General features: G+C 40.5%; 1 protein-coding gene across 1 annotated transcript in view; it reads left to right on the forward strand.

The window, feature by feature from the left end:
• WDR11 (WD repeat domain 11) overlaps nucleotides 1–21,101 on the forward strand; it is a 52,815-nt gene that overhangs the window by 375 nt on the left and 31,339 nt on the right. The window contains exons 2-11 of the mRNA XM_028730074.2: nucleotides 1,796–1,907; nucleotides 2,715–2,868; nucleotides 8,062–8,235; nucleotides 9,342–9,528; nucleotides 12,859–13,024; nucleotides 15,248–15,362; nucleotides 16,006–16,201; nucleotides 17,027–17,130; nucleotides 17,305–17,481; nucleotides 19,296–19,380. Coding sequence (XP_028585907.2) covers nucleotides 1,796–1,907; nucleotides 2,715–2,868; nucleotides 8,062–8,235; nucleotides 9,342–9,528; nucleotides 12,859–13,024; nucleotides 15,248–15,362; nucleotides 16,006–16,201; nucleotides 17,027–17,130; nucleotides 17,305–17,481; nucleotides 19,296–19,380 — 1,470 coding nt within the window. The remainder of the gene's footprint in view (nucleotides 1–1,795; nucleotides 1,908–2,714; nucleotides 2,869–8,061; nucleotides 8,236–9,341; nucleotides 9,529–12,858; nucleotides 13,025–15,247; nucleotides 15,363–16,005; nucleotides 16,202–17,026; nucleotides 17,131–17,304; nucleotides 17,482–19,295; nucleotides 19,381–21,101) is intronic.

Genomic DNA, 21,101 nt, shown 5'->3' on the forward strand with positions numbered 1-21,101 from the left:
GAGGCGGGCACAGGCCACCCAGGCCGGCGGGGGACAGAGAGAGGGTCGTTATAGCTCCGCGCGAGCTACCAGAGAGAAAGAGAGAGAGGTGGCCGTCCCATCTCACATGCTGGAGCTCCGTAGACTTCAGCGAGGCATACTCGCGAGTAGGCGTGCACAGGGTCGCAGTGTATGGGCGTGAGAGGGGCGCCTAAGACCGACCAGCCTTATGGTCCTAATGTGAGAGGGGATTTTAGGAGCAAAGGATCTAGTGTTTCCCTGAGGCGTGTAAGCTGCTAATGGCAGTTGAGTGAAGTTCATAGAGTCTTCAAGAAGAGCTGCATAACGCAAACTATTGCTAAAGCCTGTATGGGGTTATGGTGCAAGTGTGTGTGTGTGTGTGTGTGTGTGTGTGTGTGTATACAGAGCTTTTTTCTGGGGGTACGCAGGGTAAGCATTCCCGTAAACATTTTGTGAATCTTTGTGCTTTTGTCTATTTACTGTACTGTTTTTATTTTTCCTGATTTGAACTGTAAAATGGTGATTTTCTTGAGTCAATATGAGAGTACAGTGGTACCTCAGGTTACAGGTGCTTCAGGTTACAGACACTTCAGGTTACAGACTCTGCTAACCCAGAAATATTACCTCGGGTTAAGAACTTTGCTTCAGGGTGAGAAAAACAGAAATCATGCGGCGGCAGCGAGAGGCCCCATTAGCTAAAGTGGTATCCCAGGTTAAGAACAGTTTCAGGTTAAGAACGGACCTCTGGAACGAATTAAGTTCTTAACCTGAGGTACCACTGTACCCCTAAACATTTTTTTAAAAAAGCACTGTGTGTGTGTGTTTATGGGTGGAACCAGTGCTTCCCCCCCCAAAAAAAAAATGTTTAGGGGTACTCTCATTTTCCTGCTCATATTGAAATACTACTCCTCAATGAGGCTAAACTTAGATTCACAAAATGTTTAGGGGTATGCGTCCCCCCAGAAAAAAGCACTGTATGGGACATGTGTGGGCTGACATGTATGTAACATGTGTGGGCTGACATGTATGTAACTGTTTGACTGCTCTGCCGAAGGCACACTCTTTCCAAGGTCCCCCAAGATAGACGGGTGCCAGCCATGTGTGGGTTAAGAAAAGGATGACAGGTGTAGTGCTTGATTATGGGAGCAGGCAGCATCATGGGCATGTGAGCTTTGGCAACTGGGTTAAGTATAGGATGAAGAAACTTGAATTGGTTTGGTTGGCATCTTTCTGTCTTCGGGAGACGACAGAAGAGCACGCCTTCGGGGGTAAAGTCAAAACACTGGGAGAGTTACAGCGCTTGCTGTGGCTGTAGAGACCCATACAGGAGAGGTGTGTTTTGTTGCAGCCTGTCCTTATTAAGCGGAAATGAAAGCTGTTTGTAAAACACTTAAGATGTCACGAGCGGAGGGATTTAGGGTAGGATAGAAATAAAAGCACAAGACTTGCCTTCACTGGAAAACTGAAGGGAAAAGTCTCCTGCAGTTGGTAAATACAACAATTTGGGGGTTCTTTTTATGCGTAGGAGTGGTTGCCAAAAGATTCTTTCAGTTCTCTAGTGATTCAGCTAGAGTTGCTTTCACTTCCCCCCCTTTTTTTGGAGTAGAGGATGGTTTGAGACATTCAGTGACTATAACTTTGGATCTAATTTATTTCTTTAATTTATATACCACTTAACACCAGTCTCCAAGCAGTGTAGTTTAATCATGCATTTCATATGTTTTGGCTTTGTTTTTGTTCTACAGCTTACCAAAATTATGTTGCTGTGTCTGACAGTATGATTACTATTTTCTAGGGGCTGGCAAGGGTTGATTGCATATGGATGCCATTCTCTCGTTCTGGTTATTGATTCCAAGACTGCCCAGACCCTACAGGTTTTGGAAAGGCACAAAGCTAATGTTGTCAAGGTAAGTTAATAACATTGTAACCCGTTTAATGTAAAAATCAGGTAAGAGAAAATAATCAAACAGCAACCCTATCATGTTTAGGCAGTAATTGCATTTGTTTTCATAATGCTGTTTCAGTTGTAAGAAGTAACATGCGTATTGCTATCTAACCACACCTCTTGACAGAAAGTGTTCATGTTCAATGTTCCAGTGAGCCATTATTTTCAATCAAGATATTTCATTCCTATCGTCCAGTTCTCTTATTTTTCTTTTTTACCTAACACTCAACATTTTGTGGCTACAGAGTATATTCAGAGGCTACAGAGTATATTCAATCTTCACGGGGCTCTTGTGGGAGGAGGTGCTTGTTATTTTTTTTAAAAGTTTGTTGTATTTCTCCACATCTTGGTGGTCCCCCTCATGCTTTGGTTTAATTTCTGTCAGCACTCACCACTTGAGTTCACTGTCAGAGACAATGCTGTGAATTTGAAATTTGTTAATTTCAAATTGCCATATAAGAATATTGGTGGTATTAGATTTGTTTGCGCCTTGGGATTTATTCACTCTTCCCAATACATTTATTACTTACTATTCAACCTCATGTTACAGATTTGTAAGTTGCATATACTAGTATTAGTCTCAGGTTCTAATTTCTTCAGTTCCATTATTTATTTATATTAAATTTATATACCGGCCTTCATTTGTAGATCTCAGGGTGGTTCATAACATTAAAATACAGTATAAAAACGCAATTTGTTAAAAATAGTATTTCATGCTTCTGTTTATGTTACAAATATATCTGAATGTTATTTATCTTTCTACGTTTAGGTTAAATGGGCTAAGGAAAACTACCACCACAATATTGGATCACCTTATTCTTTGCGCTTGGCTTCTGCTGATGCCACTGGAAAGATCATTGTTTGGGATGTTGCTACAGGAGCTGCTCGCTGTGAAATACAAGAGCACACAAAACCCATTCAAGGTAAGGAAACTTGTGTGTGTGTGTGTGAGTTACACCATCGTGCAGTAATACAGTGGTACCTCGGGTTACATACGATTCAGGTTACATATGCTTCAGGTTACAGACTCCGCTAACCCAGAAATAGTACCTCGGGTTAAGGATGGTTCAGGATGAGAACAGAAATTGCACGCCAGTGGTGCAGTGGCAGCAGGAGGCCCCATTAGCTAAAGTAGTGTTTCAGTTTAAGAACAGACCTCCAGAACGAATTAAGTTCTTAACCCGAGGTACCACTGTAAATGGATTTTCTAGCTAAAAGAAGAAGGTTACAAACAATAAGTAGTCAATCTGTATGCTTCCATTTACATTCAAGTAATTCTGCATGTGTGTTCCTTCTTGTGTGGAAGACATATTTCATATACCTGATTTTAAACATTTAATTTGCTTTGCTGGTGGGACTTTTGAATAGGATTGTACTGTAAGTATATCTGTTAGGAAAGTCCAGAGGCCCAGGATGGTGAGAAGTTTAGAAACCGAATCCTGTGAGGAATGGTTGAAAGAGCTGAGTGGGTTTATTATAGAGGAAGATTTAAGAGGAGACAAGATAGTGGTCTTCAAATATCTGAAGGGCTCTCATGCAGAAGATGGAGCAGGCTTGTTATCTGCTGCTCCAGAGCACAGGTCTGCAATTAATGGGTGCAAAGTGCATGAAAGTGGATTTCAGTTGAACATTAGTAAAAACTTTCTAAAAGAAAGATTTGGTTTAACAGTGCAGCAGGCTGCCTCAAGAGGTTGAGGCCTCTTGTTTAAGTGAAGCTTGGAACAGCCACCTGTTATGGAGGCTGTGGTTGCATCCTGCAGTGCAGATCCTACATTGAGCAGGGAATTGGGATTAGATGATTTCTAAGGTCCCTTCCAACTCTAATATGCAATGGTAAATCCTTGCATTTCAAGGTCATAACTCTCTCCTCATCTCACCTCCTCTGGGCATAACAATCTCCCCCCTTAGTTTTCTGTACCCACAACCCCCTCTCACATTCTCCATGGTCTTACAGCTTCCCTTGGTTTATTTGTCCAATATTGACTTACTGTCTCGTACTGCTGACAAAGTCTAATAAATATAAACGACCCTCAATTTATTGTGTGGTTTATACATTTTGAAAAATGTGTTTATTTCAGTGTTCTGTTGCTCCTATCTATTTCTATTAGTGCCATAGGGAAAGGGTTTAAAACCTGCAGAGTTGGGCTTCTACAGACTTTCCAGCCTTGTTAAATATGACAAACAATGCCCCATTGTTCAAGGCTACCCTAAACTTGTTAGCTCAGTTTCTGGAGAAGGCCACTCCGTCGCTAGGCAACAGTGAATTAGTTCAGCAGCTGCATTTCAGCTTGTGGTACAGGTTGTATAACTGCCGATTTGCATCCACAACCAACAAACTATACTATCACTGAAGCTTGCATACCCAGACTTGTTCATATTTTTTGCTTCATCACAATGCCTGGCAGGTGGGGGAGGAAATTTGGGATCTTTTATGTGAAAAGTAACAGGTATCTTGAAATGAACCTATAATATTTCCCTGGATGATGCCAGTGAAGCAATATTGGAGAAGACTGATAATGATATAGACTAACTTGCAAAAGGGGGACGCAGGTGGCGCTGTGGGTAAAACCTCAGTGCCTAGGACTTGCCGATCGTATGGTCGGTGGTTTGAATCCCCGCGGCGGGGTGAGCTCCCGTTGTTCGGTCCCAGCTCCTGCCCACCTAGCAGTTCGAAAGCACCCCTAAGTGCAAGTAGATAAATAGGTACTGCTTTATAGCGGGAAGGTAAACGGCATTTCTGTGTGCTGCGCTGGCTCACCAGAGCAGCTTCGTCACGCTGGCCACGTGACCCGGAAGTGTCTCCGGACAGCGCTGGCTCCCAGCCTCTTAAGCGAGATGAGCACGCAACCCCAGAGTCGGTCACGACTGGCCCGTATGGGCAGGGGTACCTTTACCTTTTAACTTGCAAAAATGAAACATTGTATAGAGTCATAGCTCAGTGGCTGAGCCCCTGCAAAAGGTCTTCATGTCGTCTCTATCTTCTTTTTCAGCCTTTTGGTATCATGTAATTGATCTAAGATAGATTTGGTTTAAAATCTAATAAAGGTATTTATGGTAATCCTGCCAGATGTATCATTATCAAATGGCACTAACTGCTAATTTAATATCTTTCAGTAAAAGGCAGTACAGTGGTACCTCGGGTTAAGTACTTAATTCGTTCCAGAGGTCCGTTCTTAACCTGAAACTGTTCTTAACCTGAATCACCACTTTAACTAATGGGGCCTCCTACTGCTGCTGCACCGCCGGAGCCTGATTTCTCTTCTTATCCTGAAGCAAAGTTCTTAACCTGAAGCACTATTTCTGGGTTAGTGGAGTCTGTAACCTGAAGCGTATGTAACCTGAGGTACCACTGTAATAATATACAGGGATTCCCCTTTAAATTGTGGACTGTGGCATCTTGAGCAAAAAGAAAATACTGTATTCAACTTTTTCTTTCTCATTCCGCGCCCCCGCCCCCCATTAATGCCCTCTAATGTCTCTCAGTTCTCTTGTGGCACTCCACTCTCTCTCCCCCTCCCGACTTTCCAGGAAGCTGTGCATCTCCTGCTGTGTATAATGCTGCCCACATTCCTCATTATCATCACAGTTATAGATGTCTTTTATTCCTGAAGTAAAATTCACAGCATCTTGGTGAAATTTAATTTCCAGCATGGGTTTTCATGAATAATTGATAGTTTGCTTGCCAAGTTGTCTCATAAAACTTTTCATGTACCATAATGACCCAAAGATTCCACCCCCACCCCTTTACTGCATTGCTAAAAAGCTGGTGAAGTTACGCGAAATCTGTGTTGATTGCTTCTGATGATGATGTGGAAAAGGAAATGGTCACAATGCATAACTTAACTATTCAATGCTGAATACTTTTATCTAATATTAAGGTGTTTAATTGCTGAAAAGGTTTTGCTGTTATTTAGTTCTGATGTTTCTCTGTGGACACATTCATTATCTATAAAGCTGCCCACATACGTAAGGTAATCTTTAATGCATTCCTCAATTGTTAGCAACATAAAAATGAAAGCATTGTAATTCCCTTCCAATAATTATTCACATTCTCTTCAGAATTCATTTTTCTTAGATGTCATTTTTACTTATTAATTTTAGCTTCCTCTGTCACAGATAAGGAATAGTTTAAAATGAGAACAATGATATATAGATTACTTTTTCCCACTGATGGCAGTGGCTGATGCCCACATCATTTTTTTGGCCCTGTCTCCTTTTTTGCTCTGTTTTAGAAGTGGCAGCCCATTTGTATTATGCCACACACCAAATTGCAGCAAAATTGTGTAATGCAACATATCCAACTGCAGCCATTTTCTGGCTGGCACCCCATAACATTTTCTCAAAACTCCAGATGTGCCCACTGGTCCCAAAAGGTTGGCAACCTCTGACGTAAAGTTTAGTTTTGTGTAGACTTAGGTATTATTTTAAATCGCTTCAGGACTTTCCTAGTGAAAAGTGATGTTACAGTATAATCCTAAGGTTTAGATTTATTAGATTTGTAAGTGCCATTTGAAGATCTTTATTGCTAGCTGATGGGCAAAGAAATAAAATCTACACCCATTATGTCAGATATTCTGTCCTGGAACAGTTATTGATCTGAGCCTTGGTGATCCTAGCTGTATAAAAAGAAAAAGACTTCATGATTAAGATTTGCTGAAACAACTTACTGCTTAAAAAGTGCAATTGAAATATGAATTCTCTTCAGTTGAACTTAGTGGCAGGTTTTGGATTTATATTTCATTTTTCATGCTTACCTGTGAAATACGGAATGTGTATTAATTGGTTGCCTTTAATCAAGTCTTCATTCATCTCTGTTGCCCATGGGGTGGGTGGCTAAAATGATTCCACCAGAAATTTTTGTTCATTTAACATTTATAAGCCACTTACTAGAACAAAAGACCTCTAAGTGGCTTACAATTTTCTTGGAAGTGCAGAAGAAACATCATGTAGCATCTGCAAAAGTGCTAGTTTCACAGACCTAAGTGCTTAAATGGGCATATACTGGATCAAGTAAACAGGTCTCAAACTGTTAGTGGATTTATGTATTAATAAATAGCACCTTGAATTTGGCCCAGTAACACATTGGCAGCCAGTGCATATCTCTGAGCAGGGCATTGTATTAGGTCTGGGTCTCCTGTCAGTGGAGAATACTACAGCATAATTTGGATTGCTGATTGTAGCTTGAAGTAATCCAACATTGATGTCACCTGTGCCTGAACTACTAAAGTCACCGTATCAAGAATTTTTTCTGTTGGAATTAATTCATAACTATGAAAGTTGCTAATACAGCATTAGGTAACGTTGGCAGCTTAAAGATTTTTAGCTAAACTTTGCTAAATGCAAGTAAATAAGCATGCTAGGGAAAATATTTCCAATGCACCTTGAAAAATTTCTGCATTTTCTGCTGGACAAAATACTTTGGTTGAAGAATAACAAGTCTTCTGTGTACATGTGGAAACAAACAATCGTTTCCACCCTAATGGGCTGCTTGCTTGAAGCCAGCTCAGATCTCTCAAAATATTGTGTTAACACCATGTTGTTACAGTAGCTATGTTTTCAGTTTTTATTTTCAAACCAATCTTCTTACCATACCTCTCCTTCCTGACTCCCCAGTTAACAAAGGGAAAATGCAATTTACACTTGCACACTTATGTGGGTTTGGCTCAGGAGTCCTTAACTGCTGGTTTTTACTAGCTTCAGTCTCTTTTGATGTCAAGCTCTACCCATGTACAAGTGCCATGTTCTGTCACTGATTACAAATGTTCTGGGATGTCCTTGGGCGAGATACATTGGCAAGGGTTGCCAGCAGGACTTGGCTGAGTTGTGTGAGCTCTTGGGACCATGAGTTTGTATGAGGAAAGAGGTGCTGGCTGTGTATGGTTCTCATTACTTGTAAGGTGTTCTGAGCAATTCTGGTATCAGTTTTTCTTTAATAAACAGACTTTTTACATCGATAACGAGAGCTCTAACTTTATGTTTTATTGATGCCACATTCTGATGCCTCAGAAACCTAGAAGATGGAAAGGGGAGATGTTATTTTTAGTTCCAAGGTTGACTGACTGACTTTTCATCTCTCCCTCTCTTTCCATCTTTCCTTTCCTTTTACTTTTTGACAGACATGCAGTGGCTGTGGAATCAGGATGCCTCTCGAGATCTTCTCCTTGCAGTTCACCCACCAAATTACATAGTGTTATGGAATGCAGATACTGGCACAAAACTCTGGAAGAAAAGTTATGCAGAAAACATCCTTTCTTTTTCGTTTGATCCCTTTGATCCTTCAAATTTGACATGTGAGTTCTGTTTTAGGAAAGTATGTTACCTTTCTGTTCTACAGGACTGATTATTGCTGTCATACAAAATCTTGCTGTTAGATTGTAACATGTGCCACAGAGGCTTAAAAGTGCAACATGAGAACTGAGAGTGAACAACATTGGACAGTTTCATTAACCTTGTGTTATTTTAGAGGTAGTTTGTGGGGGAAATGAATCTGAATGGTCAAATAAGATTGTGAAGGGAAGTCATGAATTCATAGTTAATTACAAAGTTTGCATCAAGTCAAAGTTGTGGAGAGTGAAATTGTAGCTCATATTACAATGCAAATACAGCTTTATCATGCCTATGGGGTGTAATAATTAGAAACAAGGAAATAGCTTCTGTGTATTACATGTGAAGAGATACGTAGCTTGGCATGTTCACTCAGAAGATGGTCCAATTAAATTCACTGGAACTTGCTTTTGGGTGAGTTGTATAGGAATGCAGATAGATAGATAGATAGATAGATAGATAGATAGATAGATAGATATTCTTATATATATATGAGAATATTATATATATATATATATATATATATATATATATATATATATATATATTTGCTTTCGTAGGGGTGAGATATTCTTATATAAAGTGTTGCATACAAGAATGGGCATATTATTATATAAAGTGTTGCATATAAGAATTGGCAGCATTTTCCAACCTGATTCCTTGTACTACAAGTCCCCTTAGTCTCAGCAAGCATGGCCAGTGGTCAGAGATTATGGATTATGGGAATTGTGGTCCAAAACACCTTGAAGGTGCCTGGTTGGGGAGATTGCTTTGGGATAACACAATATGGTTGAGGAGCCTCAAGTAGGTGAAAGTTAGTGAAGGGCAACTGTGTCTGCCAGTAACCTTACATAATTTTTTTTAAAGGGTTAAACTTTTATGGCCTCAAATAAGAATGGATCATCTATCACTCTTTTCCACAAGGATGTTCCTTTTATCAGTTTGCCATGTATTTCAGCATTCGTAAAATTTGTTACCACTTTTCATTCCAGAAGTACATTGAAAAGTGAAATGCTACCATCAAATCTCTCCTCATATTTTACAGTAATAACTGTCTCTTTTCTTGGTGCAGTGCTTACAAGTGAGGGAATAGTGTTCATTTCGGACTTCTCTCCTTCCAAGGCTCCTGTCAGTTCAGGGAAAAAGGTTTACATTTCCAGCCCTCGTTCTAGTCCTGTGCATAACAAGCTGGTATCTGCTGCAGGGGCTAAAAAGGCCCTGGACAAAGTAAAAATTCTCATCACTAATGAAAAACCAAGGTAAGTCTTAAGCTTTCTACTGTGCTCACAAGACTTGTTCTATATAGCTACAGTGGTACCTCGGGTTAAGTACTTAATTTGTTCCGGAGGTCTGTACTTAACCTGAAACTGTTCTTAACCCGAAGCACCACTTTAGCTAATGGGGCCTCCTGTTGCCGCTGCGCCGCTGGAGCACGATTTCTGTTCTCAACCTGAAGCAAAGTTCTTAACCTGAAGCACTATTTCTGGGTTAGCGGAGTCTGTAACCTGAAGTGTATGTAACCTGAAGCGTATGTAACCCGAGGTACCACTGTAAATCTATATAATACCTACAGTGCAAGGCATGTCGTTCTGGCTAATCAAGAATAGGGATAGGGTAAGCCCAGTATTCCATTTTTGTGCTTGAGACCTGGGATTGCTGTCAGTGTTTCAAGCCATATATGGCTGTGAAATATCAGGCTTTCAGAATGAGATATTTCCTTTATCCATGTAGACATGGTTACTTACCAGTTTTCCCTTTGTGACTTAAGTTATCTTGCTTCAAAAAAGTTTATTTACTTTTTCACTTTTGAAACAAGATTGCTGCCAACTGGAGCAGACTTCTGCTTGTGCAACCAGCACAACCAGCTTGTGCAATCCATCCTGTGCACCCTTGAAATCTGCTCCGGCCATCATTTGGAGCAAATTTTCAGGGCGTGTTGGAGACTGCTTGTGGGGTGAGGAGAGGAGAGCGAAGTCCTAATGCACCAATGTAAGTCTGCTCGTGCAGCATTGGATTCCTCCCAAAGGGAAGCAGTGAGTAAATTTCTACTCTAAGAAGTGATAATTGGGTCAGCTCTACGAATAGGTAAGGGAAGGCAACTCATTTTCAGATTTTGGAGTACCATTGCAGGGCAGAAAATCATAAGTTATTTGGTTTTTTATATTCTTTTTGCCATTTGAGGGTGGTCTTACATAGAGTTTATTGTTTGTTTTGGCCAGTAGGGCTGTTTCTGAACAAAGATGACATTATATCCGTGGTTCCCAGCATGGGGCACATGCCCCACAGGGGGGCAATTTGATTTTTAAGGGGGGCAATTTGAGAATGAGTTATTAACAGTTAATGGCCTTTTAGGCTCTCTCCACATGAGTAGGAGTCCACTTTTTGAATAATAAGAATTATATGTCACGGGGGTGGGGGGGGTCAGGATTTTAGAGATGCTTAAGTCTGGCATGGCCAAAAAAAAAGGTTGGAAACCACTGCATTATATTCAGTAAATAAGCCAGTTGGAACTTTCAATACTTTCTTTGAATGGACTATAAACTACTGTGTGCATTTTCAAGCACTGGAATTCATGGACAAGTTCCAGGGATTTGGATTCTGAACAAAGCAGTACCCTGAATCATCATCTCATGAAAAAATGAGGGTGCATGATAATTGTCATTATAAACTGCCCAGAATAAAAAATTCAGTAATGCAATAAGAACATTTGAAGGGAGGGATGGGTATTTTTGTTGTTGGTTAGTTGGTTGGTTGTATTTGTTGTAGCATAAAATAAAATAAGTTTATATAAATTGCTTCAGAATTTATCTATTTGTTCACATGTGGTGGTATTTCTACATGGTTGTGGGGCATTTGAGAATGATCGCAGGGAGGAAATGTGGTAAAAATTGACTTCCTGATTATGTAGTCTGCTAGAAAGCTCTCCTGTAAAAAGCCCTGTTTAAAATATGTGCTCTTTTGTGGGTCTTGGAAGTGTCTACTGGTGTGTAAATGTGTGTGGGGGGGGGGGGTAATCTCTATGTTGATTTTTTAAATATTACCACCTATTAAACTTGATTATTGCATTTTGATATTTTTCCTGCAAACAATTAAACATTAAGCTCCATATGGCACAATTTTCCTTCTTTGTTGCTGTTTCTCATCCTGAATACCTTTAAATGTGTCAGTAATTGTTTTAACAAATTCATCAGACTGTATTGTGAATCAGTGCTGAATGCAACATGTTAATGTTGGTAAGATCAATACTTTAATGAGAGCTTTAAGTTTTGAACAATAGGCTTGATGGCATCTCATTTTGCAATTCTTTGTGAAATGTGATCTCGTGTCAACTGGAAGGGCATGAAAAGCCTAGAACTATTTACATTTCCTCCTTGTCAAAAAGGAAACTAGTGGGGCAGCTGCCGTTTCTTTGTTGCCCCGTAATGATATAAGTATTTTCGGTGATGACTTGCACATGCCCTTAAGAATTATGGGTCTTACCCAAGTTTCATTGATTTCAGTGGGACAAGTATAATTAACTTTGTATGAATTGGAGCCTTTCATTAGGATTAGACATATTCCATGTCCCTCTCAGATTGCTTTAAATGGGTACATGTAAGTATGAATATGGGACGCGGGTGGCGCTGTGGGTTAAAGCCTCAGCGCCTAGGACTTGCCGATCGAAAGGTCGCGGTTCGAATCCCCGCGGCGGGGTGCGCTCCTGTCGTTCGGTCCCAGCGCCTGCCAACCTAGCAGTTCGAAAGCACCTTCGGGTGCAAGTAGATAAATAGGGACCGCTTACTAGCGGGAAGGTAAACGGTGTTCCGTGTGCTGCGCTGGCTCGCCAGATGCAGCTTGTCACGCTGGCCACGTGACCCGGAAGTGTCTGCGGACAGCACTGGCTCCCGGCCTATAGAGTGAGATGAGCGCACAACCCTAGAGTCTGGCAAGACTGGCCCGTACGGGCAGGGGTACCTTTACCTTTTAATGGTGGTGAATTTCCATTTTTCTTTTGCTGTTCTCTGTAATCAGGGATGGGAGAAGAGGGCATTGAACATGACAGGTGGGTTATCGTAGCTAAAAACTAAAAGGGTGTGATGGTGGCGGTTGTAAACCCATGTAGGGAGCCTGGGTTTACTCCAAAAGCTAAACCTGCAATTGCAACTGATCCTGGCTCTGTATGATGTTTCCAAAGGTACAATTGTCACAGTTTACATGTTCAGGTTTATACTTAAAACTTAGGTGTATACTTGAATAAAACCTGTACGTTTGTTCTCACTATCCAACCAATACGTCTGCTCAGTTAATGAAAGAACCCTCTTTTTCTTGGCCCGGGCAAAACCCTTTAAAAATGCTTACTGCTTCCCTTAGTAACTAATGTAATGGCTCGGCTGTTCTTAAGAACGTGGAAAGATGCTGCTTCTATAGTTGCATGATCAATTATTGATGAGAGAAGCATCTGAGATGGGCTTGGTAGCTGTTTGCAAAGCTTGATTACATATAGCTGTTTAATTTGATCATGGATTGCATTTTGGATATTTGAACACTTGAAATCCTGGTCCCTTTGCAATGAAATGTATTTTAATAAGACTTATTTGTGATGTGTCTAGTGCTGAATCAGTAACACTGAATGACTGCCTTCAGCTATCCTACCTGCCTTCCAAGCGAAACTACATGTTGTTACTCTACCCAAGAGAAATCTTGATTCTTGACCTTGAAGTAAACCAGACAGTAGGTGTGATAGCAATCGAAAGAACAGGAGTGCCTTTCCTCCAGGTAATAAATCCATCTTGCCCTTGTGCATGCCTTCGTTTTCATTTTATCTTTAGATTTCCATTCTGCCCTGTATTTGTCCAAAGCTGTAGATGACACAAGAGACAAAACACTTTAATTTGCAGGCTAAATGCAACCCTGTGCTAAATAAGCTTGTTTCTTCCCAAAAGTTTTATTGAGACTTAGTGCCTTGGCTCACTTGCTCTGTTTCCTTATGGAATACAGATGTTTCTGTTGATACACTGGATGTGTGCAAAAACCATCCAATACAAAAGTTGTGAGTCAGTGAGGAACATGAAAGCAAAGGTTGATTGCTAAAAAAATAAACTAACCTTGAAGGGGCATTACAACTGACAGCTATAACCTTGAGATCACTTTTTCCTCCTTGCTAGCGCTATTCCAGAATAATTGTTGACAATTTGATTGATGTGAACTGTTGAAGATTGTGGGTGACAAAATGGAGAATGGAACATAAGGCTGTAATCCGAATCTACTTACCTGGGAGTAAGCCTCATTGAACTCGATAGGACTTACTTCCAAGTAGGCATTGCTAGGCTTTGCAAAGTGTATTTTATAAAAACCCACAAATACAATAAGCAGTTGCTGGGTTTTTATTGTGAGTTTGGATGCCGGTAGTCTTGCGGTCAATGTGTAGTGAAAAGCAGTAAGGTATGAGACAATTAAGAGTCTGACATGACCAATGATTCAGCTCTTTAGTGTCTGCTAGAAAAATCCACCTCATTTTGTGGTATTATGAAAATTACTAAAGTGGAAACAACCCCATAGTGAAAAGAAATGGCATGTTATACTTGTTTAGAAGTTTCCTCCAACAAAGGCACAAGCTTATTTGAACATCTGTTTCTGCTTGGTTAGGCAGCTAAGTCATGTCTGAAGCCTTATCTGAGCTGCCTTGATCTTTTAGAATATTTTATTTATGTGAGCTAAAAAGAAATAATGCCAAGCTTTATAGCTTTTGTCCGAAACTAAAATGTGTGTGTTTGCTCACTTATGTGGATGGTTCACATTTATGGCTGCTGATGGTGCTATTTTGAATGTATTCATAAAAAATAAAATTCACCTTCATGTGATTATGACATCAGAGGCTTATTATTTTAAGAAAAGAATTAAAACCTGAATGATTCCATTGATACAAGCACTCATGTGTATTATTAAGACAGAGTAGCTGAAATCCCCATTATAATTAAACAATAATATTGTTTTAACTAAATAATAATAAATAACTATAATCAGCTTTCAAGACGTCTGAAAAATTGTTCATTGCAAAGCTGCCTGTAATTGGGTGTCCTGTCAGACATTTTAGTTTTTTAAATCTCATTCCCCAGTCTTTCTTCTGTGCTCGGTATCTCCATCAGTGGGGGAACAGCTGAAGAGGGGGTTGGTTAGAGCCTCTCATCTGATGTTTAAAGACGTGGTGTACCTGCTGGTTGTCATATGATGTGCAGTTTTCTTAAACTGGATGTTCTCACTATACATATATACCCAAGGTTTTCTATACAAATTCTAAGGTGTGGTTCTTTAGGCGGTATTAAGTTCTTTAGGCGGTATTAAACTAAATTATTGCATGAGCGGAACAACTTCATCTTGTACAATGGCAACTTTGCCCTTCTTCGCTCCCTCTGTGTACCCTGTGCTGCCCCCAAATCCTGTCCAAAGGGTGGAGGGAGCCTCAGATCAGATTTAGGGGTATGTGGGTCAAGGAGAAGGGGAAAATGTCCTGTTGTGCAATCTGAAGTGCTGCTTGTGCACTTATTTAGATCAGTACTTTGCACTGCTGTTTACAGGGAAATTGCCCACTGTGGGGGGACAGGACACCTTCTATCACCCGTAATCCTTCTAACTTTATATGATGTTAAGTGTGCATTTACTCTAAGCAGTAAATTACTTATTAGCATTAATAATTAACATTTTCAGCCCTTTCTTTTTGGCAAGTAACCTGCCAGACTACCCTGTGACATGTACAAGCGTGTGTACAATTGGGAAAAATGGATTGATAGAGTTCTGTTTGTCTAATAAAATAGTAGGCTTTTAAAAAATGAGTCCCATCCTATTCCATAGTGAATAATGGGTCAACAAACTTTTAGGACGTTTGAGATATCTGTAACAAGTCCTCCTCTTGTTTACGTGATTTGTGCAGGTTTATTAATATGGAGGGTATGATTTCAACGTGAAGAATAATATTAAACTTGGGGGTTCTTGTTTCTTTAGGTAATCCCATGTTTTCAGCGTGATGGGTTGTTCTGCCTGCATGAAAATGGCTGTATTACTTTGAGAGTTCGCAGATCTGTTGGTTGTATAAACAGCACATTAAATGAAGATCCAGGTGAGCAAGCTACTCCAGTCTACTGAACTAGGTATCTAGCATTTGAAGTTACAAATTCAATGTTACAACCAAAATTTGCATTTATTCTTATTAAAACTTTGGCCATCAATTTTCCTAGCTGTATCATTTCCAGTATAGTAAATAACTTGAAGGTGTTTGATTACACAAGTCAAATAAAAATCCCTCCACCTGGCCCAATGCTGAGATGGAGATGAGTGTAATCCCAACTTTGGCCTTGCCTTTCACTGGCAAATATTGCTGCGTTGGCCAGCAATATATGTAGCACTCACACTGAAATAGGTTAGTGACCCCTGGCACAGATTCATTAAAATAGACTTGAACAGGGTATGAAAGACATAAAGCTGTAGATGTGACAAATGCACCCTGTACCCTCACATTCTAAATGTCTTTTTAGTAATTAGTTACTATGTCTTTATTATGTAAATCCTCCAGTGCACTGACCTGCCTCTGTTTCAAATCCCCCAATATTTTGTGTACCTCTATATTATTAAAAATAATGTCTGTTTATATCATACTATAGATGTAACAGTGGTAACCAGCAGAATTAGCACAAGAGCCCAGTGGTTGCTACATTTGACTGAAAGCTGTGCGTATCTGATATCTCATGTTTTGACATTTGCAGAACCTGACCCCATTCAGGAGCTGGTCTATGACTTACGAAGTCAGTGTGATGCCATCAGAGTTACCAAGACCGTTCGCCCCTTCACTATGGTGTGCTGTCCTGTGAATGAAAATTCTGCAGCTCTCATAGTCAGTGATGGTAGAGTAATGATATGGGAGCTGAAGTCCACCATTTCAGGCCGAAGTCAACGGACTAGGTAACCTTACTGAATGTTCGGGGTATTTTTTTAATTAGTAGTTTAAATACAAGGAATCCGTGGACTTGACAATGCTGCTTCATTTCTAATGTTTATAGCCATGTTGTTTAGTACAACTATCTACAACAAGGGTTGTTGTTCAGCAAAGCTGTCATTTAAAATGAGCAGCCAGATGACTATGGCTAATAGGGACGTGGCATACATAACGTCTGACAAGACTTGTATATGATTTATACTAATGTGTGTATTAGGCCACAATTATTAGGCTTATTGCACCTGTGTGATACAGCATGGGTTGTCATCTTGTTTCGTGTATTATTCTTGGTAATAGTGGTGCTGTCTTCTCTCACCTTCAAAATCAGTGTTGACATAAAATGAGCTCCCTCATTCTTAAAAGATCTCAGTTAGCTCCTCAATATCATTCCATCAATTTAAATAGGCATGATCACAACAAGCTATGTCTGTGCAGAGGACAAACTTGTATATAGCAGAGAGGTGCAGCGTGTTGATGTCATCTGTACATGAGGCACTCTAAGGGATCTCAGTTGACACAGAATGGGGAAACCAGCCATTAATTGCAACAGCGCAGTAACGTGCTGTGTTTTACTCTTGCCCCTGGACATGAATGCCATTTGTTTCATGAAGGAATACCATCAGGGTGGGGGACTAATCAGTTGTTAATTCCAGCCACTGAGAATCAAGGATGCTCTTTTTTGTAGAAAAGGAACCTTTCTGCATAGGTCATCCTGGATTCTGTTTGGCGGTCAGGCTAAAGCATGATAGAACGTTCCATTCTTCAGTTTTATTGTAATTGTCTTTCTGCAGCAATTCAACTGCATCACCTCTGTACTCGCCAGTCTCATTCTGTGGAATACCTGTTGGGGCATCTCAGAATAAACTTCCAGACCTGTCACTGGATAATATGATAGGTAAGAGTATGTGAGCCATAACAGTCTTCTACATTTTACTTCAGCTTTGGTAACTAATTTAGCTTGCTATAGTATTCTAAAGCAAAAAGCTGTGTTTCACAGTTTTGAGATTGGTAATTGCTTATGGCCAAATCATGAAATCTATTTTGCTTTTTCTGTTATATTGTACATCAGGGCAAGGCACACTTTCTACCGAAGAGCAACAAAAAAGTTACTGTTTGCAAGAAGTGCATTTAAAGTTCCTGCTAACAGGGCTTCTTTCAGGACTCCCTTTGCCTCCCTTTGCTATCCGCATGTGCCCACCTCTCACCACAAAAAACTTAAAACAGTATCAGCCTCTCCTTGCTGTCGGTAAGTGTCTTGAACAGTACAGTTGAATATATTGCTCATTTTGATTTTTTGCAGTGATACGTTTGTATGATAAACTGTGTGTCAGTCTGGGGACTATTGCTGTCTGAAATAGCATGCCCTTGAGTTGCTTGAATTACTTCCCAGAATAAATGCTGTCTTAAAAGAGAGATGAAAAGTTTTTCCAGTTCTTAGATATTCCTGCCATATATATTATTAATTTTGTGATTTGTATCCCATTCTAAGACAAACGTTTAGTGTGGCTAAAAATGCATTTTCCCACTCATTAAAATACAAAATGCTAAAAGAGCAGTGAATTTAAATGACCCCAGCTAAATACCTGCTTAACTCTGGCTCCAAAATGCCAATCAGCACATTAAGTCCTGGCTTATGTTTTAATATAATGCATTCTTAAAACTGGTTTAGTGAGGTATTAAAATGCATCTTCTGAAAGCAATTAATGGATTCAGTGTATAATGGCTGACCTGATCCCATGCTATGTGAAGAAATCCAAATTGTGCCCACTCAGATCTTGTCATGGCTTGCCTTAGTTTTTACACAGCACAATAGATTTTTGAAGGTTCAGTACTGACGCAAGTTGAAGTTTGATGCTTACTGTGGCAAGTTTAAAGGAAACATTTATGTATGAAATGAGTCCTAAGTTCAATGCTTGTGTAATGACAAGGTAATAAATCAAAATCAGTCTATCAGGATTCTGCCTTGAAGGTTACTTATGGTCTGGCACCCTCCTTACTTGAATATACAGTGGTACCTCAGTTTTCGAATGTCTCGAAAGTCGAACGTTTCAGTTTTCGAACGTCAAAACCCCGGAGGTAAATGCTTCCATTTTCGAACGCGCCTCGGAAGTCGAATGGCTTCCGCTGAGTTTCCCCCCCAATTTTCTCTATTGAATTTGCAGACCACCCTTTGAACCTAGGTTTTCGAACGTTTTAGAAGTCGAGTGGTCTTCTCTTCTGGAACAGATTATGTTCGAAAACCGAGGTACCACTGTATAAAGTCTGTCCACTTGGATTATCTTCTACCCAACTACCTACCCAAGTGCTACTATGTATGAAGTATACCTTCAGCCTTGCAAGAAAAAAGGCTGCAAAAGTCACTTGCCTACTAAGAGGCCAGTACCTTGTGTTTTAGTATTGGCTGTGGAAAAGGACAGGCTCCTTTCCCCACAGGCAACATGGAAGTCCAGGCTGTTAGTGGTGTTAGCAACCTGGTTAAAGAAAGCAGCGGAGCTTGTACGAAATAAGCAGACAGAAAAATCTGTCCCTCCACTGCCAGCATGCTTCATTTCTTCGTTTGGTTGTAGATGAAGGGACTTTCCTTCCTTCACGGCTGGCAAAGAAATGTAGTTGGCTGGTGGAGGGATTGTGGAACATTCTGTCTCTCCTCCACTAGCTCATTGAATTTCCATGCTTGCTGCAGAGAAGGAGAAGCTCCTTCCCCCTGGCCTCCTTGAACACTATCTTTGCTAGCATAGGAGTAAGAGTGGCCCATTTCACTTCCACTGCACTACCCACTTTCCTCCATGGAAGTAGTCTATGTAGCCTATGGCTACCCGGTAAGCTCTTACACTCAAGGCTAGTGTAGTTACCAGTGGATCGGGCCTAATGTTGTGGGTGGGTGATGTAAAACCTGCCTAGCAATCTAATCCATCACTTGAGGATGAGTGACTAAAGGAAACTATGTGGAAAAATAAGTATAAGAGATTCACTTTTGTGGCAGGGAGGGGGACAAAGTTGATTTTAAAATGTCAATGTGATTTCTGTAAATTTTGCAAATATTCAATTGACTCCTTGCAGGAACAAGCAACGGCTCGGTCCTGGTGTATAACCTTACCAGTGGGCTCCTACACAAAGAGTTAAGCATTCATTCCTGTGAAGTCAAGTGAGTTTCTTTAAATAGTTGTTGATTTTCTGGAGAAAGGAAGATTAAAGTGTTTAATGTGCTATAAGCAATGCTGGCATTTGGCTTAATCATAAAATAGTATGCAGAAAGATTGTTCAATAGGGTGGTTTTCTTTTGCAAATAGAGCCATAGTTCTGTGAAAACTGTTCTGCTTTATAAATATTTGAATTGGTAACTAATGTGTGTGTGTTGATCAAGGCTGAACACAAGCCTTTGTGTCCCTAGACATTGCAGCATAGAGAATTTCTGCCTAATGTGAGTCTGATTACAGCTATATTTATAAGGACCATACTATGTGCGAGGCGGTTCCACAATTCTTCCTCCTGACTGTGTTTTGTATTAAACAAAAGCCCCAAATGACCATGGAAGTCTGAAAAGAGGAATGGAGGACCAGCAGCTATGGGAAGACCATGGACTGCTGAACTCTTAACTCTCATCCCATTGTTTGTCCTGTGTCTTTGTCCCTTGTGTGTGTGTGGGGGGGGAGGTGGACATGATAAGTAGGGAAAGGGTTGCACGGTCCTTCAAACCTGCTGACAGTCCTTCACCATTGATCTTAGGCTTACGTGGCTGCTTATTTAGTTAAAAGTAAAACTTCAGGATATGGAATAATAAGCTGGCTGTTACAAGTCACTTGGTTGCTATGACTTTCGTGACATATTTCATTGCAGATCAGTCTGTTCACGGAGACTTACTTTTGTGCTACAACTGCATTTACAAGTAGATATACAGTCTTATGAGATGCTGCCCCTAGGTAACAATTCAAGAGGATACAGTCATGCTCAGCATGTTTTGTGAGCATCTCAGTGAAATCTGAAACTAGAGTAAACCAGACTTGTTGCAAAAGCCTGCAGAAGTTACTAGCCTGGAAACATTTGTAACCTGCTCCTTTTTACTCAGAAGATTCCACTTCATTTCCCCCCCATGGGTGCCGCTCTCATTATTATCAGGAAGTGGTGCCTTTCTGTGTCTCCCCCCCCCCCCCCCGTTTTTAATAATGGCACACCCACCAAAGGGAAGTGCTGTTGGAGACAGTTCAAGCTGCCTGAGCCAGTCCTTCACCCAGAGTATCTCTGGGCCTACAGCTTGGGCCCAGAAGCTGGTCCACCTGGCAAAGCAATTCAGGTTCCCCCTGCTTTGCCAGCCTATTCAGCTTCTATGTACCTACCGCCTGAGGAGGAGGTGAATCCACTTCCTTTGTAGCCAGTATAGTCATTGATCTGGCTGGTAAAGCAGAGCTGTGCTCCTGCTTCACTCACCTGCATGGAACTCCTGGTCAGAGTCAAGACAGAAATAAACAAGCATGCAATTTGAATATACAATTACCCATTTGTACTTGAAGCACCAGGTGTTTGGTCACAGATATGCGGAGCTGATTGAACTACTGGTCTCTTGTACCTACATGTTGATCTTTTTTAAAAAAACAAAACTTGCCACTACCTTCCAGGATGTGGTATGCTGGAAAAGAAATGTCTGTGACAAACATTATTTCTGTTATCTATGCACAGAGATAGCACAGTTGGTTCTGATAATGCTTTTTTCCCAGGCTACAAACAAATCAGAAAGTGGTTTATGCAATGCAGTACAACATGACATTTATGTGTGGCACGTGGCAGATCAAATCGCTTTGGCTTATATCACTGCTAAAGACATCAAAACACAAGAAGCAGTTAACTAGAAGTGGGTGATCATGAAAATCT

Source organism: Podarcis muralis, chromosome 6, assembly GCF_964188315.1.
Source record: "Podarcis muralis chromosome 6, rPodMur119.hap1.1, whole genome shotgun sequence".
In the NCBI taxonomy this organism is placed as follows: domain Eukaryota; kingdom Metazoa; phylum Chordata; class Lepidosauria; order Squamata; family Lacertidae; genus Podarcis; species Podarcis muralis.